Genomic DNA, 25,755 nt, shown 5'->3' with positions numbered 1-25,755 from the left:
AAGAGGCAGATGCATTCACTTGGTTGGGTCAGCCCAGGTTAAACCACAGAGCTGACCTTGATTCACAGGCCCACACCCACAAGGCACGCCTACTTCTTGGGAGCACCAACAATCCACACAACACGGAAATACCACTTCAGAAATGTACAGTGCTCTCCTGACTGCCCAAAAGATCCAGTGTCTCCAGGGGCCATCAAGTTCTGGGCTAGTGCTGCTCAGGGACAGGCTTTCCGGAAACATTAGAGAGCCCTGAGCCAAGCAGGCTTCTGGAAGGCCGTGATTAGATTTGAACCAGGTTTTCAACAAAAAGGAACTCTTTTAGCTTATGAAATGCACACTAACCAGAGCAGGTTGGGGATAGCTTATGCTGTACACACTAACCAAAGCAGGCTAGGGGGAGGAGAAACACAGAGACATCAGCTTTCTTTGCTACCATTCTCCATGTGGCCCACATTTCGGGATTGAGGCTGCATAATTTATCTTGCTAGTTCCAAACAGTATTTGATGAAGAATTATCTGTCATAAAAGTTCTACAGACACACAATTTTAACAACATTCTGTCGTTCTTTTGTCTCTCTACTTCACCCTCAGTGTAGGGCTCTGAGGCTCAGTATTTCCATTACTCTTTCTGTTGACCCTTCACTGTCCTCCAGCCTTGGCACCAGAACGTCTTAAGGAAGCCTTCACCAGAAGGGCTCTAGACCAAGTGGCTTCTTGAAAAGAGAGAATTCTGGGAAAACTCAAGGGATGAGGGTGGGGAATGAGCAGAGAGAGCACCAGCCTGCCTACTGGTGGGGGTCAGGTGGGGAGGCTGGGGAGGGGCTGTAATTGCACAGCTGTAGCCAACTGGTCTACCCAGCGGCAGCAATTCCTGGCTTGGAGGTTGAGACTCCCACTCCGTCCACAGAAATCTCTTAGGGAACCTTCATTCCAAGCAACCAGCAGTAGAGATATGGGTGGTCATCAACTTCCTCCAGAAGCCCTCAGCACAGACAAGAACCTCAAGCAGCATTTCCTGGCCACAGATGTCCATGAATGGGGGGATCATCTGGCTCACCAGGGGTGGGGCACATCGAGGGGGCTGTGGTTGGTATGTCCTTAGATGCTCAGAGTCAAGGTAGACACTAGCAGACCTCCAGTGTGTGCCTCAGAATTAGCCCTGGCCCATCCCATGGCAGCCAGTTATGGCAACAAGTGGAGACATCCTGCTGAGGATTTTTGGACAGGAACACTGTTCTCTTCACAAAGCTTGGCCTGGAAATGCCTGACTCCAAGGCCTGGTAAGGGCAGGAAGTTGAGGCTGGGCAGGGAGAGGGTCATAGAGGTAAGGGACTTTTGTCAACTGTAAGGGACTTTTGTCAACTACCAGCCACTGTTCCTTGGGGCAGTACAGTTCCTTCCACCTTGAGCCTCTTCTCTATAAAAAGGAGAGGATGGTCGGTCCAATACATCCTGGAGAACACAGGTCCTTACAGCCATAACTCACCCAGAGCTGAACCGGGTCTTTCAGGCATGAGGTGGCCTTGTATTTTATTTCATTCCCTATTCCCCCCACCCCCAAAAAATAGCAGGTAAGGTGGCTGGTTGAGGTGTAGTTTCCGCCTGTGGTTCTGATGAGATGTAGACCCACCCCACTCTTCACACACACACACACACACACACACACACACACACACACACACACACACACACACACTCACCTACAAAGTTTTGGGCAGCCCTTTTGGAAAAGCAACTCCTGAATTGGGCAACTGTGAGGAAATGAACAAGAACCGAAGAAGTGTACTCAACATAAGAAGGCTGAAAGTGTTTCTGGAAACTTCTGATGTTTACAAAGGATAAAGAGGAGATAAAAAGGCTACCTTTCTGTCCACAACCTTCAAGAGATTTCCAGGAGAAATGAGTCTCAATGTCTTCCCAGATCCCAGGCTAACAACAGCCCTTGAGCACCCAGGGTAGACACATGCTCTGTGAGACATGGTGCCCTGGACAGACACCAAACCAAAGGCAGTTTCCAGGCAACCATTCCCCGTGGGCTGACTCCACCCCCAGCACCAACCCCAGGACCCCTGAAGACAGGCCTGACCATCCTCTGGACAGCTCAGAGCCTCCCCTTCAGCCACCCATGAAGTGCTGAGCATTACAGTGAGCCTGCCCTCTGCTACTGTCATCAGAGAAAATGCAGAAGGCCGACTTCACGTTCCATACAGCCTCCCCATACACTCTAAGGAAGGCATCTTCACCTAGCATGATTAAATTCTTAGGGGTGCATGCAACTGAAAGAAAAAAATGTGACTGGGTGTGGCTCAGTGGTAGAGCACCAATCTGGTATGCTTGAGGTTCATCCCCAGCACCCAAAACAAGAAAACAAAAACAGCATAACTTTAACATATTACCAATGTAAGGGGGATTGAAATGATCCTTGTCTCAATAGCAAAGTCCATTTTTAAACTGTAGCTCGAGCGAGGCATCTTTATACATACCATAGGAGCACTCTACAATAATGGTACCTCATACCCACTGGCCAGGGAGAGGGTGGAGGGGAGGGAGCTGGCCGACACCAGCTTTCCAGATCATCCTCTTGCCTTCTGACCACGTCTCCGGCTTGTGGCCACATGAACTAGTGGCTGAAATTCACCCACATTGAGTCAGGAGACCAAATCACTCCAGATACAAAGAAGTAACTGAGATGCTAGGAGCCTGAGATGTTTCCAAGGCCCCGGATAGAGTGACCTGGACCTATGTGTCTCTGTCTGCAGTGTGCCCATATGCACCTTGTGCTGTTGACTTGCCTCAGATGCACTCCATCCTGTGTACGTGTCCTTACTCAGACATGCCCTTCCGGCAGACTACCAATGTCTAATTTAAATCCATCTGCGTTGGCTGGAGAAATGGCTCAGTCATTAGAGTGCCATCATCGGGAGGACCTGACTTTGGATGCCCAGCACCCACATAAAAGCTGGGTGTGATGGTGACCCCAGCTTGGGGTGCAAGGTGTGAAGGCAGGTCCATCCCAGGCTTGCTGGCTAGCCAGTCTGGATTAATCAGTGAGCTCCAGGTTCATTGAAAGACCAGGTTTCAAAACATAAGCAACTGATATATTCCTAAGGTCAGTGCACGCACACCTGCATGCACATATACCTACATGCACACATTTGCACATGCCCACCATATACACATAACACACAAACACACATACACACACACACACACATCTGTCTACTCATAAGACATCTGAAACCTTAAGGGGTTCTACTGCATTGGGCATATGGCCTTGGATATGCACGTGTGCCCTGCAACCCCACTAGGCCCCAGGGTTGTCCTCCACATGGCCCATACCTGCACTAGACCCCTCTCTTCAGAACCAGCCAGTCACCAGACCCTCCGCATCAGTCCTGGCCTTTAGTAATTTCTCCTTTGCTGGGAGGATAATCATCCTTGACACAGAGGTGAGGGCCAGGAGTCAATACATGAAAAGGTGTGAGGGGCCTGGGCCACCTCACTGCACCTTTCATCTCTTGGGTCAGACACTTCGGGTCTCCACGATGCACACTTCAGACCATGGGGTTGAAAATCTGAACTGTACTCAAAGCTATAGTTCGAGACAAAGGCTCGGGGTCAGCAGAGTGAAGGGATCCCCAGATGACCTTTCAGCTTCACCTCCAGCCTGGCCTAAGCCAAGATCACTTGATAATTGTGTCCCAGAAGGAAGTGAGGAACATGCCCACCACCTCCTTTCCCATAACTGATTTCCAAATGTGAAGTCCGGTGAAGCCCAGCAGGCTGACATGAAGGCTCAGTATCACTCTAAGGATGCTCAAGTGCAGTGGCCCAGCAACTGGCCACAGGGAAAGCCACTCTAGCCCAGAAGACCCTGCACGCTAAGTCTATCATGTAACTGAGCAGCACTGAGCCCCACTAGATGGTGAAGACCCTGCTCACCACTAGCCAGGAGATTTGGCTCCCTGACCAAGAGCTTCCTATACTATAGAAAGATCAGAGCCCACAAGGAAAAGGAGTCCCACCCTGCATTGCTGTATTAGTGGGCCAGCAGATAGCTCCACCCAAATACCCATGGAATTATCTAAACAAGCCTACTGGGAGTCCAACACGTACCAATTCCAGTCCTCTGAACCCTCCAGCCCTACTCTACTCCACGTGCAGACTGTGCGGCCCTGCATGAAGAGTACTCCGACCCACTCTAGTGCAAGTCTGTCTCCTAACCCATGTTGCACACTTTGCTGTCTTGCACTGTAAGAGCCAACAACAAGATAATGAGGTGGCCAACAGAGAGCCTATTGGGTCCAATAGACTCAGCCTTCGAGGGTCAGCCTTGCTGGACCCCTCCCCCACACCACTGCTGTGGGCTTCGGGGAATCTCATTGCAGTTCTCACTGGTTTTCCTGCCAGGGAAGCGTCCAAACAGCTCAGGTTCACAGCCAAATAAAACATGACCTGGAACTGCAAAGGACACCTCCACAGATGGGGCATTCATATCAGACTTGGGAGTGGTGGCGCGGGGAGGGAGGGGGAAGGGGCCTCTAGCCTCACTGGCACAGGAGTATGACTTGAGCCAATATTTGCTTGAGAAAGAGAACTGCTTGAGCACACACACACTTCAGGGGATCAAGGGAAAGGGGTGTCCTAAAGAGCCAGAGAAGCTTGTTGGGGTCCAAGCAAATTTTAGATCCACAGATTCAGGGTGTCCTCTTGACCTGCTGATCTAAAAGTAGAGTGCAGACTGCCCAGCAGACTGACCTAATTAAGGCACTTTCTCCCCAGGCACCCGTCTGAGTCCATCACCCACAGACCATGGGGGGCAGGGGGGCTAGGAATCTCCCTGTCCGAAGCTGGTCAGGCTGGGACAGAGGGCTTTTGTTCGGCTGACACTTCCAGAGGAGCAGAGCTGGCTCTGGCTCTGCGTGCTTTTGCTCCATAGGCGAGAGGTTTGGCCAGTGCCCAGCTGGGCATAGAAGGATCTGTGTGTTCTGTTGGGGCCACATCACTGGCCAGCCTTGGTGGGAAAGCAGGCCAGGGCGGCTGTTCATGAAGCTCTGACTTGTTGAATGAAGTCTGATTTTCCAGAATAACTCTGACATCAGGCTGTGGCGATTGAGGTTGCCTGCCCAGAAATTACATTCGGATTATAAATGAAACTGTGAGAACCTACGGCTTGGCCTGCCCTGTTCTTCTCTCTCTCTCTCTCTCTCTCTCTCTCTCTCTCTCTCTCTCTCTCTCTCTCTCTCTCTCTCTCACACACACACACACACACACACACACACACACACACACACACACACACAGCTGAATGGAGTAATTAAAGATAAAATCCCACTCTTCAAAAAAGGCTTTTAGCTAAGAATTTCAGTGCCAAGCCACAGTCAGAAATAAGCCTTTGCTGACATTATCAGCCCCACGAAAATCTGCCTGTCATGGAGGTGCTGACACCGCCAGACACCCAGGCCACATCGAGATGCCAAATCCTATCAGCTTTGTTTTGAAAGGAGAAAGCTTGGCCATGGGCATACGGTCCTGACAGAATGTCAAAGTGCTGTTACTGTACAGGGTTAGGGTTAGGACAGCAGCTTGACAGGCAAGTGCAGAGCTGAAAAAGTTGATATTAAAATTATAAAACTATTGCTTTATTAAATACTTGTAAAACATCCCTTTTCTACCTTTTTTTTTTTTGAGGATTTCATTTATAAACACAGTAATCTCATATTCATCCATCCATCTCCAACAAGTAAGCAAACAGGAACATGAACCCTGGGCCCTTGGAGTCAAAGCTGGATGCTCTACCAGCTAGGCTATTCAAGCTCTTAAATACTTGTAAATTTTTCTTGGCATCTCACAGCTGCCACATACCCCAAATCCAGCCCCAAGTCTCACTGCCCTTAACCAGGAGGCCTTTGCTCACTAATAAGAGAGCCAGCCCAAGACATAGCTGGAAAGCAGAAATGGAATGGTAGGGTATGGCAGAAGCGAGGAGAAAGGAAGAGAGGAAACTCAGAGTGGGACCTGGGGACAGGGGCTACTGGAAGAAGCACATGCTCCTGACTGCAGCTCGGGTGTGGACTTCTTAATTATGTGGAATTATTGTGCAGAATTAATTATGAGGAAACAACTAGCCTCGTGAGGCAGAAATGCCCACCATCACAGAGCTGCTCTGACCTCAGGTAGGCTACACTAGATGGTACCAGAGTCCGGGCCTGGACTGACTTATGGGGTCCCCACACCTAGGATGGGTGCAAGAGAATGCACAGGCTCACACAATGAGGGTTTGTTGGCGTTGACAGCTTAGGGAAGCATCTGGAGCAACAGTATACCCACATTGTCCTGGGATGTTGCCCTGGGGGTTGGTACCTGCCGAGACCTCTGTGACCTCTGCCTCCTCCTCTGAGTCCTGCAACCAATATCCTAGCTTCTCACTGAATGCAGCAGATAGCTCAGTATGAGCTGTTCTCCTCGGGGTGTGCAGGGCCCAGAAGGCAGGTGAGCACAGGCTCTCTCACTGTCTGAAGGGGAGAGGATCACCAGAGGCTGGAGCAGCACCAGATCTCCCGTGTGTCCTGGGGAAAGTGCTGGAACACCTGGGGAAGGGAAGCCTGCTTTGAGAAGCCACAAGCCTCAGGAGACTCCTGGAGTCTTGGATGAGGAGTGCCCTTCAACACCACACTTTCCAGCAGGATGAACAGAGGCCATTCCTGAGAGGAAGCCCTTCCGGAGCCCTTGGCAATCAAGTCAATGATTAAAGTCTCCCTGCAAAGTGAACCAAGTGCCTCTTTGCTGACTGCAGTTCAAAGCCAAAAGCCCTTCAAAAATCCCCCCATCCAACAGTGAGAGTCTCTTGGGAGACCTTAGCCAGAGAAAGGGCAGACCCTCTCCCATCTCGTCTCAAAGTTAGCTGTGCAAGAGGCAGAATGAGGGTTTCCATGTTAGAAATCAATTTTGACTGTCCCTTGCAGTATTCTCCTGGCATAAACAGTTCAGGAACCCAGGCAGCTCTGGTCTCTGCCCAGTCAGTCACCACTCGGTCCTGATAGGCTTGGTCTCAGCAGACCTACAGGGCCACCAGCTCTGAGCATGTCCACACTTTCTAAGTAGTCGCTTGAAACGGCTCCCAAGAAGGTGACCGCTTTGTCCTGCTAGTACCCTGCTGTAGGTCCTTGACACTTCACTTCCAGCCTCCGGGACAGGGCCAGCACCTCAGCATTTCTCTTGCATTATTTCCTCCACATGAACTGGAAACCTAACTGCTCTTAAGAGGATCTGACAGAAAGTTCTGGCAAAGTAAGATCGGATGTTCTCCAGAAGCAGCAAGGTATGACTTTAGAGTAAATGAAAATTCAAATACATGAGGAAATGGGGGCTCTCCGGACATATGTTGCTAAGCGAATGATAGCAAGGTTCCACAGATTATTTTCTGAGAAAGCATTTACTATTAAAAACTTATTACTGGGTTTAGAGAGATGGCTCAGTGGCTAGGAGCACTTGCAGCTCTTCAGAGAACATTGGTTTTGTTTCTAGTACCCACACGGTGGCTCACAGCCATCTGTAGAGTTCCAGGAGACCCAACACCCTTTTCTAGCCTCCACAGGCACTGCATATGCCGTGTGGTGTACACACAAACATGCAGGCAAACATTCATATACATAAAATAAAAATTAATAATCTTGAAAAGCTTTATTACTGAATTTAAGGAAAACAAAAGGGAAGGAAAATCAGAGAAGACAATTAAATCAGCACCTGGACAATGACAGAAAAAAAAAAAAGACTGCAAGGGTATTACCACATAATCATGCCAGTTGGCTTCCCTTGGCTTTACCTGTAGCCTTTAAGCCCTGAAGAACTCATTCCCCAATGAAGTGATCAGGAAATGGCCTTTCTGTTTCAACTTTCTCAGCTCCCACAGTGTTGTCTGTGTCTGTAGATCCATTCTGCTTAACCAACTAACCTGCATCAGCTTTCTTCCCCTTGAGCAAATCACGGGAGATAAGCCTACTAAAAGAAATGAGTTATTTTGTAGCATTTTTGTGCCTGTTTGGCTGGCCTTGTTGATTTGGGCCTGTGTTGAGGCAGCACAAGGCAGGGAGATCCCAGAGCACAGGTCAGAGAAAGCGTGTTGAAGGTCCACCTCTGCTCTGCTCCAAATTACTCCATGTTACACAAAACCACGACTTTTTCAGGCTGTGCCTTTCCTGAAGAGACTACATTTCACAAGGAGCTTTTGACTCCATTTTGAGGCTGGGGGAGAATTTCTCTCCCATGTAAACAAGGAAACAGCACTTCCCATACAGCATCGACTAATAAAGGATTTATTTCTGGTAGTGAAAAAGTTACCATCCTATGAATTTATCAAGGGGAATTGAGACAATCAGATCACAGGGGCATAGCGAAATGCTATCAGGGAAACCAACCTTTTTCAGATTTATGAGATGCACCAGACCAAGGAAAGGCTATAACTTCCTCATACCTGGACCTCATAAAGTGATATACATTTAACACTGGAGGGGCCACTCACCAAACTAGCATCTGCTATCTCCTACCAGTGGAGAACTCACGACTGTTCTTGGCGCTTCACCTCAACTCTGCCCTCAATGTTAATGTGGCCAATCCAACTGCAGCCGGCTTGGTCACCTGCTCCTCTTGCCCATCTGGACTTGCACCCACAATTCCATGCTCCAACACGGTTCTGCCCTCTCATCTCTGTAGCTGATCACATCTTTGATCTCAACCCTGACTTTCCCTCAGCCTGATTTCTAACAGCAACAGCTTCTTCTCAGTGGCTGCTTTTGGGCTCTCTGTCCTAGCAATAGTCTCTACTTGCGTTTCTCTCGGCCCACTCATGAGACCTCTTACATTCCTCTGTAGCCTCTGACTTTAATCATTCTATAAGCCACACATGTACAGATAGCTATGTAGATGTATTTACTTTGTGCTGTGTGATATCAGAGTTAATATCAGCAAGATTGAAATAAAATAATCTGAGGGGCATGGTTGCCCACACCTTTAATTTCAGTACTCAGGAAGCAGAGGTAGGTGGATCTCTCTGAGTTCGAGAGCAACCTACTCTACACACTGAGTTCCAAGGCCAGCCAAATCTACAAAGTAAAACCCTGTCTCAAAAGACAAAAGGAGGAGGAGGAGGAGGAGGAGGAAGAGAAGAAGAAGAAAAGAAGAAGAAGAAGAAGAAGAAGAAGAAGAAGAAGAAGAAGAAGAAGAAGAAGAAGAAGAAGAAGAACCTACATTTGCCACCTTAACATTATCTGATACCCTATGAGCATATACAGGGGGAGGTAATCCCCCTCAGGAACATTCATAGGGGAGGGGAATAAGGGGAAAATGGGAGGGAGGGAAGAATGGGAGGATACAAGGGATGGGATAACCATTGAGATGTAACAAGAATAAATTAATAAAGGAGAGAAAAAAAACATTATCATGGTAGGTGAAATTATCTGAAAAATTCTCGCCCTTAAAAAGTTCTGTTATTCAATAAATTCTGCCATGGTGACACACCACAGACGTGTTAGTCTCTGTTTCTGTCAATAAAGGCAAATCCTGACTTTGGGATCAGGAAACAAATCAGGGGAAGAGGAAGCTGAGGCCCTATCGTCCCCCCTTGAGGGGACACTCCAACAACTTAAGAGTCCTCCCAGTAAGCCCCAGGCCTTACAGGGCTCACTGCCTCCCACAGCACTGCCACCAGGATCTTCTGAGGACAGTTAGCCCAGGGCTGAGGCCTCACTCCCAACAGGAGGTGCTGTTCAGGGTTTCGAGAACTCGCTGATCCAGTCAGCCAAGAAGGCCTCCCCTGATTCCCAGTGCCCCTGTCCTGAGCCTGACCCCCAGTGCAGTTTCCTGAGACAGGCTAGTGTGTTTGTTGTTAAAATTCCTCCCCAGGAGCAGACGGAAAGCAATGCCCACCCCTCCTTCTTAGGTCCTAATGACAAACTGAAACATAATTCTGCCAAAGTTCATTCTGGGAAACCAATGAGTTTATTGGGCTTCCTTATGGGGGGGCGAGGCATCACTTACGAGGGTGTGGGTGTTTCTCCCTCAACAGAACACACCCCAAAAGTGTTTACTGAGCAGGGATGTGCATTTCCCTGGCAGCTGCCTAGGCAAAGCCCCATGTCTCCCCCTGCCTAGGCCATGGGCAATTAAGGCAGAGTTGCTTTAGAAAAAGTCAAACCTAGAGTCTAACAAAGGCACACTAAATGGGCAGTGCTTGCTTCTCAGGAAGATCTCAGGTCGTAGCTGGTGAGACCCAGCGTTTCCCAAAGCCCCAGCCGCAGCCCATCACCTAACACTAAAGAAAGTATGGCTGGTTCCATAGCCCAGTAAGAGAATCCTCACCACAGGCCCAGGTCCCACTCATAAAGAACTCAGGGGTTGCCGCTGCCACCACCCCTAAACTTCCCTCTTGTTCTTGAGAAGATTACTGACTCTGGAAGGCAGACAGGAAGCATCAAGTATGATGATCTGGTCTGTCACGGACAACCAGCACTCACTCGCTTTAACAAAGCCCTTTGGGGAGTTCCACCTGCCCCGTAAGAGAGAAGAGAGCCAGAAACAGAGAAGACTGGCCACTGAAAGATCCAGGGCTGAGGCCAGAGGGCAATGGTTGCACTGTGGCCTGACCCTTGTGTAGTGTGGCACCGCGGGTGATAAGGCGAGCTGTGGCTGCGCACAGCGCCCCAGCTTTGGAAACAACAATGGGTTCCCAGAGTGTATCCGAGCCATTCCACCCATTCTGAACACAGAAAAGGAAGGAAAGTGACCGGGAACAACACGTTGCTTCGGAAATGTTTACCTAAAACATACCTGAGCACTCCAGTGTGCTCAAAGGCGCTTGGCACAGCTCAGAGTGGACAAGCAAACACTCATTCTAACTGGAATAGCACCTGGCAAAACACACGTCTATTCTGGGTCACCAGTGCACTTTAGTAGGGATAATTTACAAGTTTAAAAAAAAAATCACCAGTGAAGTGAAACATTTGCCATTCAGCTCTGACAGCACAGGAATTCCATGAAGAAAGGACACATCCCATGTTGTCACAGAATGAGGCTCAAGCATCCTTCCCCACACACCCAGTGCCCTGATGCTGTCTCTTTAAAGCCAAGTGGCTTGAGAAGCCTGTGGTCTTCAGAGACTAAGAGCCTGGGCAACTCATGCTGAAACTATGCACAAGGGTTCTATTTAGGCAAACACCACCACGGTGAAGAGCCAGACAGGCGCCCCTCAGTGCCTGTTATCAGACCATACCCAGCTGCTCAAGACCTGTACAAACGAACCTGTGGGCCACCACACATGCACATTAGCATGTGTGTAGGATGCAAACATGTGAACATGTGTAGATGTAAGCAGGTGCAGGTATGCCTAACTGACTTAAGAGTAATTATAGACTTCTAATAGTGCCCAGGGATCTCAGGGAGTCATCACAAACACACACACACACACACACACACACACACACACACGGATCTCATGGAGCCATCACACACACACACACACCAGGGTCTCAGGGAGCCATCTCACACACACACACACACACACACACACACACACACACCCCTAGGATGGCATCCACTGTCAGGTCCTACTTCCGGCAGGGGGAGGGAGGAGGAGGGAGAGGAGATACAGCCCTATACATCCTGCCCACTTCCTTGTGATATGACAGTGTGCCACAGGCCTGGCGGGCCTGCCCTGGAATGTGACAGGGCCAGCTGCTCCAACTTTGATGACCCATCACCCTGAAGTCCCCCTGTTCCCTCTCCCAGACCTCCCGACACTGCCCTGTGGGAACCCTCTTTGACTGCTGAACATAGTTCCTTCTTTCTCCCCAAGGCTCTTGTGGGTCATGGGGCATAAGTTTGCTGTGGGGCCATCTATGCTTTAAGACTCGGCTCCACCCAGAGCTTCAGCTGCAAAAATAATTAACTGAATATTAATGAAAACGAAGACACGTGTAGGTAAATCCTTCTAAAGTTTTTTTTTCTTATCCAAATGAATCTTTTTTTTTTTTCTTAGACAATGACTACTACTTGACCTAAATATCGTGGTAATTTAGAGCCAAAAGATGCATCCTTGAGAATCATCTGCTAATCCGTACAGCATTTCAGGCAAGTCCAGTCTGAGCCTTGCAGGGCACATGACTAGAGACAGCTAGGAATGTAGCCAAAGGTTTACTAAATAGACAACTTAACTCCGAACATTATGGGTTTTACTTTGTCATTTGTTGTAACCTGATCCCATGGCATTCCAAGTGAGCTCACTGGGTGACTATTTCACGTGGCAAATGGTGAAAGGTTGTATACCTCTGTTAGCAAGCTCTGCTCCAGACCCTTTACATCATGGACAGCTGAGAAGATGGAGTTTCCATGGTAGTGGACCACCAAGGTGACAGAGGTTGCCTGTAGTGGGGACAGGAGTGCTGAGGCATAAAGCAGGTCACATGGGAAAAGCAAAAGGGACAGACCTACAGGTGTCAGGCCTGGGAGATTGGACCCCCAGACTCTTCAGGAACCCCTGTGGGTGAAGACAGTACAGGGAAAGGGACCAAGGGCCCAGCAGACAGGTCTTTACAGTGGGACAAGCAAAGGCAGTGTGGCTGAAAAGAACTGCAAATGAAGGGATCTTCTACACCTGTTTGTCCTGCAAACACAAGTTCCACAGGGCGGTAGGCTTTGCTTTCTTACCCCCAGCATCCTCAGTGACCTCAAGACTCATTTGCAAGTAGCAGAAAAGCCAAAATAATAATAACCCTAGTTAACTCTTTACTTCTCCCTCACATTTATAAAGTCTTAGAGGCATTCGGCCTAGGGCTGGCAGGCCCAAGCCTCTCTCTGTTGCTGCTCTGATGGCAAAGGCAGCTTGGATAAGTGAACCATTACAGTCCATTTCAGTATGAAGTGCATTTAGAGATCATCAGCAAATCACAGATTCACAGGAGCCACTTGATTCCTGTCTTCCCTAGTCAGTGGCTGGCACCTGATTATCCAAACATTTTTTATCTTATAGTTTAAAAAAAAAAAAAGTCACAGTCTGCTATGTGACTGAATGCACACATCAGAAACAGAGGGAAATCTGGAGCCCCAGGAAGATGGGGGGCCTGGGGGTGGGGACTAGCTAAGATCTAAGTTTGTACCTCCCTGAAAATGTCAATCAATGCAGAATTCAGGAGCAGGGAAATGCAATTAGGAATATACAAACCATGATTTGTGCCAAACTGGTGTGCTAGCCCATTTTGCCTTTTCTCAAGCCGATGCCTGACATCACAAGGTTGGAAAATAAACTGCTTAGCTTTTGCTGCTCGGAATCTTTAATGCCATTATTATGAAGTGAGGATCAATGTTCTCACAGGCTGTCACTCCCACAGCTGTTTCATAGCTCAGCACAAATACCGCAGCTCCAGCAATACCTTCTACCTTCCAGGCTGCAGGGAGATCGGCACATCACAAAACTCAATGAGTCTCAGACTTAGGTTTCATTTGCGTCTGGAACCTAGTCACATGACCAACACCCTCAAGGCAGATAGGCTAAGAAATGTAGTCTACCCTGGGTGTGCTGGATGGTTTTATGTCAACTTGACACAAGTTGAAGGCAGAGACAAGGGAACCTCAATTAAGGAAGTGCCTCCATAAGATCAGTTTGTAGTTGGGCCTGTAGGGCATTTTCTTAGTTAGTGATTGGTTGGGAGGGTTCAGCCATTGTGGGTGGTGCCGTTCCTGGGCTGGTGGTCCTGGGTTCTAAAAGAACGCAGGCTCAGCAAGCCATGGGGAGCAAGCCAGTAAGCAGCACTCCTTCATGGCATCAGGTCTTGCCTCCAGGTTCCTGCTCTGTTTATGAGTTCCTGTCTTGACTTTTTTGATGATATGGAGTGTAAGCCAAATACACCCTTTCCTCCCCAAGTTGCTGTGCTCATGATGTTTCATCACTGTAATAGAAACCCTAACTAGGACATTGAGTATTGATGCTCCTCCCCAAATGTGCAAGCTGAGTCATCAGAAAGAAGAAGATGGCTGGGAGACACCATGGAGACAACACCAGGGCTGGGAGATACCAGTAGGTTCTTCACAGCCTGACCTGAACCCTCTTCATGAGAACACCCTTTTCAGGAGCCTCCTCCCAATAGGAGGACCTACAAGACCTTGTAGAGTAATCTTCATGTTGAATGTCTTCCAGATGAAGGGAAGGTTGGGTTTTTAGTAAATGCTCACGAGACCTCCCACCTCTCCCTGAGGATGCATAAGAAGTTAATGGTTGCTGGGGGAAAGAGAGACATTTTCTTACCAGTGTACTGCTGGTAAGGTGTCCATGTCCCTGTAAGCAACCCCTCCCCCTAATGAAACTCACTGTCTCATCACTAATCCAGCCTCCTGCCTGGAGAAACCCACAGCGGAGGCTCTGTCAACCTTCCTCCTGTTCCCTGGGCTCCTGGATCACGGCTGCTCCTCCTGTGACCCATGCTGAGCTCACATCCTTACAACTTGGGGGAGCAAGACTTTCCTAGGGCTGCCTCCTTCAGAAACCCCACCTCTGAAGCAAATCAGCCACCAAAGGAGGTGTGAGGAGGAGGAGGAAGCATGAAGGCTTGGCCCAGGCGACCCGTGCGCACTGTGCCTGCCCTGGTGATAGGTTGGAACAGGACTCAGGAGTCGAGAAGGGAATGTGACAGGCATGCAGTGCCTGGACCTTGCTACAGACAAAGCTGTTTCCCCCAAGTGCATGGGCTAAAACTGTACCCCTGGGGAACAGGAATAGACTGAGGAACTAGAGAGTGGGGGAGGTACTCAGAGGATGGATCCAGAGAGCTGCCTCACTCCTTCTACCACATGACAGAGGACACTGGAGAAGATGTCATCTCTAAACCAAAAGCCAGGCACTTCAATCCACTGGTACCTTTCCCTTAACTCCCAGGACACCAAGAAGCAAATGTCTGGGCTTTAAGCTGTATGACCCGTGGTGTTCTGTGGCTAAGACAGGCCACAGTGGGTATATGGTTCTGATCTTGGCTCCAGAAGGAGGCCACACACTGGACAGTCATCACTGATGAGAGAACAGCATGGGACACAAGTCTGGCCAGAACAGCAGGGCAGAGAGTGTGGGGGTGAGGGCTCAGAGGGTAGCCGCAAGAACAGTATGATCACAGGGTGAGGCAAGAGGAACACAGAGGGAGGCAGGCTTTCAGGATAGACCTGTGAGGTCCTATGGGACCCAGATAATAATAGGCAAAGGTCTGGGGTCCAGCAGTGGGTGAGGAGATTAGAGTCAGATGCTGCAGGCAAGGAGGGCATTCAAAGGGGCTCCATCTACAGTTTCCAACTAACACAAACGTAGGACTATTGCCCGGCTCGCACCACACCAGCTTCCTTTACTGTCTTTGCTTGTTGCCTACTGCTGTGGGCACAAGCAGAGCCAGGAGGCAAGCACGAGGCCAGGCAGACGCCTGTAGCCAAGACTATCCTCAATAGTCTTCCCTCTGCAGAATTGTGAACTCCATGAACCAGCTCTGTGGTGTCCTACTGGCCAAGGAACATCGGATCCTCAGATGAAAAGCATCTGGCACGGGTTGGGTGCTTACACACACAGATGCGCTCAGAGAAATGGAAATGTGAGTTCCATCCAGGGCACTGAGACTTCAGATTACATTTGCTTTAAGGAATGGTGCTGTAGCCGGACGTGGTGGTGCACGCCTTTAATCCCAGCACTCGGGAGGCAGAGGCAGGTGGATTGACCTGAGTTTGAGGCCAGCCTGGTCTACAAAGGGAGTTCGGGATAGCCAAGGCTACACAGAGAAACCCTGTCTCAAAAAACAACAACAACAACAAAAAAAAAAAAAACACAAAAAAACAAAAACCAAACCAAAACAAAAGGAATGGTGCTGTATTTGCACTCCTTAATTTGGTAATGCACCTTTAAACTAAAGGAGGCAGACAGAAGTGGCTAGAACACACTAGAGAATGTCTGCTGAGTGTCACCTTTGCTTGTGATAACTTTGATCTGGCGCACGTTTACTGACCTCAAGCTGGGACAGGTTGACGTCTTCCAGCACTTGTCACTTTCTTACTTTTCTCTGGGGTTTCACTCCTGTAGGCCATGATGGCCTTGAACTTACCACTACAACACAGACTGACTGAACTCACGGTGTAGGCAGGCTGTCCTAGAACTCCCAGCAGTCCTCCTGTATCAGTCTTCCAACCGTAGGGATTCCTGATGGGTGCGACTCTGCCCAGTCTGGGCACAAGTCTCAGGTGGAAGAGAACACACAAAATGGTGTGCGCTGTACACTGCAGTGTTGCTTTCCCCCTTAGAAACAACACAAGGTTTTGCTCATCTCGTGGCAGTGGATCAGGAAGGGCAGTTTAGTCTACATGGCTGGCACCTCCCTCCATGACGTGCCTGAGGGTCCCCATTGCCATACGGTCCCAGCTCTGTTTCCCAGGGCTCTGCTGCTGTGGTATGAACGGCTGAGCACACCAAGGGGCAGCAGTAAGGCCAGCACATCATCGTCTCCAAGCCTCCTGAGCCCTCAGTGTAGAACAGAAACAGAAACCCAAAGAATCCACAGCAAGTCCGTGTCTCGGGCACTGAAAGGCCAGCTTTAAACTGAGTATCTTCATAGAGGGGGGGAGGGGGTTAAGGAGAGTGTGGGGCCCACACGAACAGGCTGCCTTGAAGGGAAGGTCCTGTGTGAAAGTCACACATGAGGATGCAGTTACTCTCCAAACCATCAGCCACAGAGCTTGAGGTCAGACGAGCTGCTCGCTCAACATGGCATTTGGCTCAACTTCATCATCACAATCACACAGTCACTCTCCTGTGGGGACAGCGCCACTAGATTTAAGGCCATCGAATGCCCAGCATGGTCTCATCCTGAGGTCTCACACTGCTGGAGGGTGCCCCAGGCCCTATCCTTAGTGTGCTGAAGTGTAGGCAGCAAAGGGCCACACAGAGATGCAAGGTCTACACTTTATCCTCGTGCTCTGCCCACGGCTTTAGATTTACCTGGATTAGATAACAACCTTGATTTGGAATGTGCTTTTCACAACGATGCCCAAACTCTCAGACTCTGTGAATGAGACCCCTGAAAAAGGATCCTTGCAGGGGTGATGGAGGAAGAATCTCAGGATGAGGCCAGGCTGAGTCTGTGCTGGCCTCACATCTAGTGCCTGATGCCCTCTAGAAAAAAAGGAAGCGTGATGGGGAAGCACAAACTCAGAAAGGAAGGGCACAGGGCAGGAAGGCAGCGGGGCATGATGGACATCTGCCAGCCTAGGAGCACGGTGGACAGAGCCAGGAGCCAAGCTTAGATGAACTCCCTCAAAATCTCTGCTGCAACTTCTGGAGTATTAGCCACTTGGTATCGAGGGCTCCCACACATCAGGGTAGTTAGTGCAGCCTGCTCATCTTCCTGAAGGGCATCTGCCGACACAGAAGAACAGGTGGTAGCTCATCTTCGCTGTCAGCTTGATTGGATTTGGAATCAGCTGGAAGGCCCACACCTCTGGACAGGTCTGTGAGGTGTTTGCAAGGATTTAACTGGGGAGAAAAGGTCGTCCTGAATGTGGCTATCACTGTCCCATGAGATGTGACCCTGGATCCTGAATAAAAGGAAACAAAGAAAAAAGTGAGCAAGCTGAGCCTCCACCACCCCCCTCCCCTCCCTCGCTCCCTCTCTTTCTTTCTCTCTCTTCCAGCCACATTTCTGCCAAGATGGAGTGATTCTCCTCAAACCATTGGCCAAAATAAACCCTGCTTTCTTTAAGCAGTTTCTTTTAAGTATTTTGAATTTTGTCACAGTAAGAAGAAGAGTAACTAATACAAATGCCTGTAAATCTGAAGATTTAGGTCACACTAAATATGTTTTCTGACTCCCATGAAATTAAATTATCAGTCAGTAACAGATCTGGAATATTCCTGAATATTCAGAAACCAAAACCCACTCTTATTTTGTGTGTTTTGGAAATTTGATATGATCGGATGTGCACATATCAGTGTGGGTACATTTTCCCATGCATGCATCTGTGAGGCCAGAAGTCAATGTTGAGTGTCTTCTTCAATCACTCTCCACCTTATCTTTTGAATGTAAGAGTCTCTCTGTGAGTTGGTTCTTCCCTTTAGTCCAGTGGTTCTCACCCTGAAGGTCATGACCCCTTTGGAGGTTGAATGACCCTTTCACAGGGGTCACATATCAGATATTTATGAGTTATAACAGTAGCAAAATTACAGTTATGAAATAGCACTGAAGTAATTTTATGGTTGGAGATCGGCACAATATGAGGAACTGTTTTAAAGTTTCACAATGTGAGGAAGGCTGAAAACCACTGCTTTAGGCTAGACTGGCAGGCCAGGGAGTCCTTTTCACCTCCCCAGCACCGGGTTCCAGATGTGTGATACAATGACTAGCTTTTACTAGAGATCTGAACCCAGGCCCTTCCACTTACAAGGTAAGTAATTAACCCACTAAGACATCCCCAGGCCCCTAAAATCCAGTCTTCTAAACAACCTATGGGCCAAAGAATCTGCCAAAACAGAATCCAGAAAGCATATTAAACTAAATAAGACAATGACACAGCACATAACGCTTCACCGCCTAGGCGTCAGTCAAGTCAGTTCCACAGAGAACACTTACATTTTTGCACATCTGTATCGCAAAGGAGAATGTCAAATACACACCTTGGCTTTCCCTTTAAGGAACAAGAGGAGGAAGAAGAACAAATTAAAGACAGAAAGATGCCCAGGGGAAGGGGTGGTGAAAAATAAGTCAGAGGAAGATGGCCCTGCAAACGTGGGAACCTGAGTTAGAGTCCCAGCACCCACATAAAAATCTGGGCATGGTGACGTGTTCTTGCAATCCCCACACTGGGAAGACAGAGACAGGTAGAAGCCTGGAAATTTCTAACCATCTTGTCCATAAGCTTCGGGTGCCCCAGTAAGAGACCCTCCCTCCACAAAGGCAAAGGCTTGGCAGATAGCTGGTTAGGTAAAGGGCTTGCTTTTCAGGTGTGAAGACCAGAGTCTGGATTCCCAGAACCCTTGTAAATGGCAGGTGAGCATAGCAGCCTGTGTGCATGTAGTCCCAGAACTTGGGAGGCAGAGAAAGGGGGCCCAGGAGCAAGCTGGCAAGACTAGCTGAATCAGAAAGTTCTTGGTTCATGTAAGAAAAAGAGCTTCAATATATAAACTAGAGAGCAAACAAGAAAGACATCTTGATCAACCTCGTGCTTCCCTGTGCACCTGCTTAGACACATACTCCAAAATCAAACAACAGCACAAAACAAGGTAGACAGTTCCCGAGGACTGATACCCCACGTTGGCCTTACATGCATGGACACACATGCACAAGCTCTCTCGCACGTATGCAACCGTTAAAAAATGCATACATACATAAAAGGAAATAACACTGGCTCTCAGAGAAACCTGAGACTTTGCTAAGATCAACAAAGTGTGGGAACATCTGACCTGACCAATCAGGGACCAAAGAAAACAGGAACTACTGAGAGTACTTACTAACTGTGGCGAAAGCATACAGGAACTAAGCCCTGTTAGAACACAGGTGCCACCATTGATGGTGAGCATGGTGAGAGAACACAGAAACCACAGGCAGGAATGCGCACAGTGACACACCTTCAACAGTGGACATTTATAAGAGTGTGACAACCTGACTGCATCTCTTCTCAACTCAGATGAGATGGAGACATTCCTAGAAAGATACACACATCAAAGCTTACTTGAGAAGAGGCAGACCAGCCCTATTTCTATGGAGTTATTTGCTCTTAGGTCAGAGACAACATCACTGGGAACTTCTGCCAACATTCATAGAAGAAATAACAGCACTCTGCACAAGCCCTTCAAGAAACCCAGAAGGGACAGAACAGGCATAAACTTGTCCATGAAGCTAACATTGTCCTGACACTAAAACAAGACGAAGAAAAAAAGCCTCCATTGGGCACTCTTCATGGATGCAGATGCAAGCACCCTTGAGATTGTTTGCAACCCTTGTTGAAGGGAAAGGCAAGAGTGAGCACTCCTCATGTCCATTAAGTTGACCAGGTGCTCTACCCAGCAAAACTCTACAAGAAAAAGAAAGCACAATGAGAAAGGACAGAAGAAGATTGTTTTTATTGGCAGAAAACGTGATCCAGAACCGATGAAAACACCACAAGAACTCACAAGAACCTCTGCCAAGATTCAAAGACATGAAATCAAGATATGAAACAAACGTATTTTTGTATTCTGAAAATAAACAGTCAAAAATTAAAAGGATCATTTATGGGAGTCCCAAAACCAATGCTTATGGCAGAGGCCAATCATTTTGTGTGTGGCAAGCCACAAAACATTGTGGAACAAAATGATCAAATGTTTTGTATCCTGGGTAAATGGATCAAAAGCCCAGCAGTGTCAAGAGCCCAGTTCCTTAAAGATCCCCATAGGAGAGCGAGGGGTGGTGGCTTAGGCCCACAGTGCCACTTACTCTGGAGGCTGAGGCTGAAGAATCACTCGGCCCTGTGAGTTTCAGGTCACCATGGGCAACATAGTGAGATTTTGATGTTTAAAAAAAAAAAAAGTCCTGTTCAAAAGTAAGAAGACAACTGGAGGATGACTTCCCGAGGAAGATATCTGGACAGATAGCGCACTATAGGTGAGTTACAGATAACAAGCCCATGCAAAGATGCTCTCCCACTGCAAATCCTGTCAGTCAGGAACCACGGCATGGACAACAGTCTAGGTGCTGAGTGCTGGCAAGGACACAAAAGTAAACAGAAGCACTGAAAACAGACTGGCCAGAGCAGAATTTCAATTGTCAGAGGAAACCCCACAGAAACAAAGGCAAACTAAACACGCCTCAGACAACCACACTGTAGAACGTCATGAGCAAACAGCTCTATACTTCAAAATATTTAGTAGAACTTCCTCAGAATGAGGGAAAACAGCACAAGAAAGACCATTCAGATCTCTGCAGGGCAATGAATGGGCTTAGAAGGCAACTATTGGCACAAATACAAAAGTCTTTCTAATCTCTTGAAAAGATAATTGACTGCTAAAAGCCAAAATAATAATAGTGTGCTGTGGAGGTTTAGCATGTATAAAATTAAAATATGCAAGAGCAGTGGCAGGAAGGGGGTGGGAAGGAAACAAAAGTGGATATTGTGGAGTCTCACATGTCAAGTGGCATCGTATTATGTGAAACGCCATCAGAGAGCACGTAACAAGCTCTAACCCAGACACAAAAATGTTAAAGAGGTATAGCTAATGAGCCAATGGTAGAGATAAGGTGGCAAGCCTCCTGAACTGGTCCAGAAGAGAAAAGCAGAAAGCAAGGTCAGAGAAGCAACAGAAAGCAAGCAGCAGGACTGAGCATCCAAGCCTACGTCTGCTGGCGCCTCCGATCAAGAGCTCTAACATTGCTGTTTTGGTTTGCTTGGTGGGGTATGACTGAAATAAGAATCTTGCTGTGCATGTTAGGCTGTCTTTGAAAATTACAGAGATCAAGCCGGGCATGGCGACCCAATCACTGTGAGTTCGAGGCCAGCCTGGTCTACAAAGCAAGTCTAGGACAGCCAAGGCTACACAGAGAAAACTTGTCTTGAAAAACCATTAAAAACAAAAAAAACAAAAAACAGAGATCAGCTGGGTGCAGTGGCACATGCCCTTAATCCCAGCACCAGGGAAGGGAGAGGCAGGTGGATCTCTGTGAGTTCGAGGCTAGCCTGGTCTACAAAGCAAATCCAAGACATCCAAGGCTACACAAAGAAACACTGTCTGGAACCTCCATACCCAAAGAGAAGAGGGGGTCCTCCTGTCTCAGCCTCTTAAGTGCTACAATTATTGGATGAATCACCAAGCCCATTTGTCTACTGCTGCAAAAAGGACTGTATTTTGAGGTTGGTTAAAACCCAAAATACATAACAAGATGGGGAAACATGCCAATAAACAGCAGACAACAATAAGAATGGGTCAGAGACTCCATCCTCCATCGTAATAAAGGGCCTGATCAGTGGAGGAATAAACCCTCTGAGGATGTATGTGCCTAATGACACTGCTGCAAGATACAGAAGACAAGAGCTGAAAGCATTGAAAAGGAAAATGGAAAAGTGGCCAAATAACCTCGGCCTCAGTAATGAACAGAACAAGTAATACAAGTAAGTGCAGGAATATGTGGAACCTGCACAAAACTATGCACCAATGCAACCCACCAGCGTTCACAGAACACTCCACCCCAAATGCATAATTACAGGCCACAAATACAAGGAGCTCACAGAGTCTATGTGCTGGGACCACAAAGGAGTTATTAAAATTAATGACAGAAATGTATCTGGCACCTTTCCAAATATTTAGACATTACTATGCAGCTAGCTAAACAACACAGGGGGTCAAAGAGACCACTAGGGGAAATAGAAAGAAAATTAAAAACCAAAGGAAAATGGATGACCAGCAAGCCAGCATTTGCAGGATGCAGACAAAGCCGTGCCTATAAGAAAATGGGTAGCATTAAATGAGAAAGGTCTGCAACCAGCAATCTGTACTCCCACATCACAAAGGCAATGAAAGAATCGCATATTAAATGTGAAAGAGAGGGAAGGAAATAAGCTCCACCACTACAGCTGTAAAAGGGCTTGCAGTTTCCATGCTGCCACTCTCCTGCTACGGGAGGACTTGGCGTCCCCTCTGGGGAATGCCATGCTTATGTGGCATAGTGGGAGCAGAGATTGGTTCCTCATCACACCCCAAGCCTGCTGGCTCCTATTTCAGGCTTGGGAGTGTAAGAGAATAATTTTCTGTGCTTTATAAACTACCCGCTCTTGGGTGTTTTGTTACAGCAGGACAAAGGGACTTAAGACAGAGGATGTTCCACCTGGGCCTCTAACGCTCAATGATCTGTGAGGACTGTCTTCCTTTTGACAGTCGCTTTCTTGCCTCTGTGTCGCGTCAAAACATGATCTAAACAAATAATTTCCTTCCCTTAGTCTCCAAACATGTCTCATTGACCCAAGGATCCACTCTGGGTTTCCACCAGGCCACATTTCCCTTGGGGCTTCTCCACAAAGGCAGAGGCAGGGCAGGTAGCTCAGGCGAGTCCTCTCCCGGGATTCACAACAATGACCCTGTCTGGTCTATTCATTGCTTAGATTGCAGGGCTGGGACAGGGTGCCCTTCCCACCCTCATCCTTTCCTGGACCCACACTGTACTATGAACCTCCTAGGGGTGTGAACAAACAACTACAAACTGGGATGGAAAAAAAAACCAACCCAGATGCATCCTCTCATAGCTCAGAAACACCAAAGTCCAAGATCAAGGTAGAAGCTGCTCCCCATGATGTGTCTAAGGAAGGACCCTCCCACTCTTTTCAGCTTCAAGTGATTGGGTGGCGTATCATCAGCAAAACTCTGGTCTTACATTACATCCCCTCCTGCAATCGTCTCATTATTCAAACCTCCCGTTTGTAAGAACATCGCTAACACTGGACAGGTCCTGCCAATCTATTAAACTCATCTTGATTATCTGCAAAAGATTTTCTTTCCACATAAGGTCACCTCCACAGTGCTGCATATTAGGACTTCAGTGTCTATTAGGGGAACCCAACTCAGTCCACAGCACACTCTGAACAGCTCCCTCCCCCCCCCCACCAAAGCAAGATCTTTAACTGGGCTTCTGCTCATGTCAGTAGACATCTCGCTCTTACACACTATCAAACACAGCACAGGTACACTGTGTGTGTGTGTGTGTGTGTGTGTGTGTGTGTGTGTGTTTGTGTTACACACTACCAAACACAGTTATAGCACATGGGCGCATGTGTGTGTATGTGACACAGGGTCTCCTTGTCTAGTGCAAGCTGCCCTGAAATTTGCATCCTCTTGCCTCATCCTCCTCACTTGTGCAACTACGATGACGTACCAGCACACCAGACTAACATCAAGTATATGTAACTCCACCCTGTCTTCCTTGACTGGAGGAGCTGGGCTAACACAGCTACCCGAGATGTTCACAGCTCTCAGAGACCCAGCTCTTGATGTTCCAGCCATCCTGGCCCAGGATACCCTCAGGCTTGTTTGCTCATAGATTTCAGGTGGCACCCAGACAGCCTGTCTTCCTTGGGGCTACAGGTCTGTAGGCAAGGCTGCCAGGCCTTTGCCCCTTGATGTTCTTGATACAGAGCTGCACTCTTGTGTCTGAGACTATACAGCAAGTGGGAACTAAAAGCTAGGATCAGTGGGACGCTCATGGCTAGGCCACAGGACAACACAACAGAGCGCTAAGGCTGCTCACAGTTCTTCAAGGTCTAGTTCTTAGCCAGAGGAGAGGCTGCATACTGCTGCTGCTGCTGCTGCTGCTGCAAGGCTCATTTGGCAGAGGGGACAAGGAGGGTCTCAAGACAAAGCCAAGTGTCAAATACAAGACGAAGCTTTGAAGGGACAAGACCTGCAAGTGCAGTTTCCTCCTAGCCAATTTATCAAAACAAAGAGTGGGGCTTGGCATGGCCACACTTCTGTCAGCAGTTATCCGAGGCTCTGGTCACCCCATAAACAGGATGTGGTGGGGTCTCTCAGAGCTCTGGTGCCCACAGGAACATTTTGGGGAGGTTAGATGGGAAACTAAAGGGATCTGGAGATCGGCAGAACTTCGCTCCTTCCTCCTGTCTGGTGACTAACGCTGGACCCTCTGTCTCCCACCCAACTACTTGTTGAGGGTTCTAGAAGATACACAAATAAATGGACCTGGTGTTGCTACAAAAGGCGCTGCGTTAGTTTTTCAAATGTGTACATTTTGACTGGAAAGCTATTTTGTATCCTAGTTAAAAATATGATACAAACTACAAAAGGCGTTCAGTGAGTCAAATGTATACATTTTAGCAGGAAGGCTATTTTCAGCCCTAGTTAATAGCGAGGCACAAATTATGATCCCCTAACCTTTCCCCTTCACCTAGGATGGCGATTGGGGTACTTCAATGGTCAGGGTCAGGAAGCTGCCTGTGAGGGTTATACTGAGCTGAGAAGCAGGCTTGGCACAGTCCCGGGTCTCTCCAAGAACCTTCCTCCGTGGTCGCAGGTTCGGGCGAGTGCAGGCCGGCCCATCTGGGTCAGTGGGGTCCTCAGCGCCGCTATGCACACAAGCCTCCTTAGGACCTCGGTCCTGCGGCCCGAGTCGCAGGGTCTCCCTGTAATGGGAAATCGCAGGTTTCTCCGGGTTCTAGGTAAGTCCAAGAACCTCCGGAGGCGCAGGCGCAGGCGCATTTCATAGTCAAAAAAAGCAGTCGGGGCGGAGCATCCCGTTGGCCCCACCCACGTCACGCCGCCCCTCCCGCGCCTGCGCCTCCGGGCAGCCGCGCATCCTCGGCCCTCTCCCGCGCGCTCTGCTAGGTCTGCAGTCTTCTGCTCTCGGCTCCGCTCCGCTGAGCTCCGTCGGCTGTGCTCCATCTGCTCCGCTCCTTGCTCAGGCGCGGGCCGCCATGAGGCTGCGGGGTCGCGGGCCGCAAGCCGCCCCCTCCTCCAGCTCTGGGGTAGGCGACGCGCGGCGGCTAGCGCCCCCGGGGCGGAACCCCTTCGTGCACGAGCTGCGGCTGAGCGCCCTGCAGAAGGCCCAGGTGGGTTCTTCGCACCGCTTCTCTGCTCTGTCCAGGATGCGCCCGGGATGCGGTGGGGAGGGGTTAGGCGCCGCCCGGTCCTTCAGGAACCCCGCCCCTCCCCTGTAGCACCCTTCGAGCCCGCGCCGGGGTCCCGCTTCCCGCCGCCTGTGCGCATGCTGACTTACA

The 25,755-nt window shown here is 48.8% G+C and overlaps 1 protein-coding gene and 1 long non-coding RNA gene across 3 annotated transcripts in view; one reads left to right on the top strand and one right to left on the bottom strand.

Annotated features, from left to right (window-relative positions):
- Nucleotides 1–25,196, bottom strand: part of LOC311597048 — a 55,869-nt gene extending 30,673 nt beyond the window's left edge. For both annotated transcript variants that reach the window (XR_014779071.1, XR_014779072.1), the window contains exons 1-2: nt 24,927–25,196; nt 16,023–17,604 (exon numbers count right to left, since the gene is read on the bottom strand). This is a non-coding gene — a long non-coding RNA (uncharacterized lncRNA). The remainder of the gene's footprint in view (nt 1–16,022; nt 17,605–24,926) is intronic.
- Nucleotides 25,197–25,306: 110 nt separating this feature from the next.
- The window catches only part of LPCAT1 (lysophosphatidylcholine acyltransferase 1), a 56,276-nt gene continuing 55,827 nt past the window's right edge, over nt 25,307–25,755 (top strand). Inside the window, exon 1 of the mRNA XM_084781090.1 lies at nt 25,307–25,587. Coding sequence (XP_084637216.1) covers nt 25,453–25,587 — 135 coding nt within the window. The 5' untranslated portion in view covers nt 25,307–25,452. The remainder of the gene's footprint in view (nt 25,588–25,755) is intronic.

Source organism: Acomys minous (assembly GCF_964271855.1).
Source record: "Acomys minous genome assembly, chromosome: 5".
Classification (NCBI taxonomy): Eukaryota; Metazoa; Chordata; class Mammalia; order Rodentia; family Muridae; genus Acomys; species Acomys minous.
The sequence above is the reverse complement of the archived record's forward strand: the minus strand, read 5'-3'. Positions and strand labels throughout refer to the sequence as shown.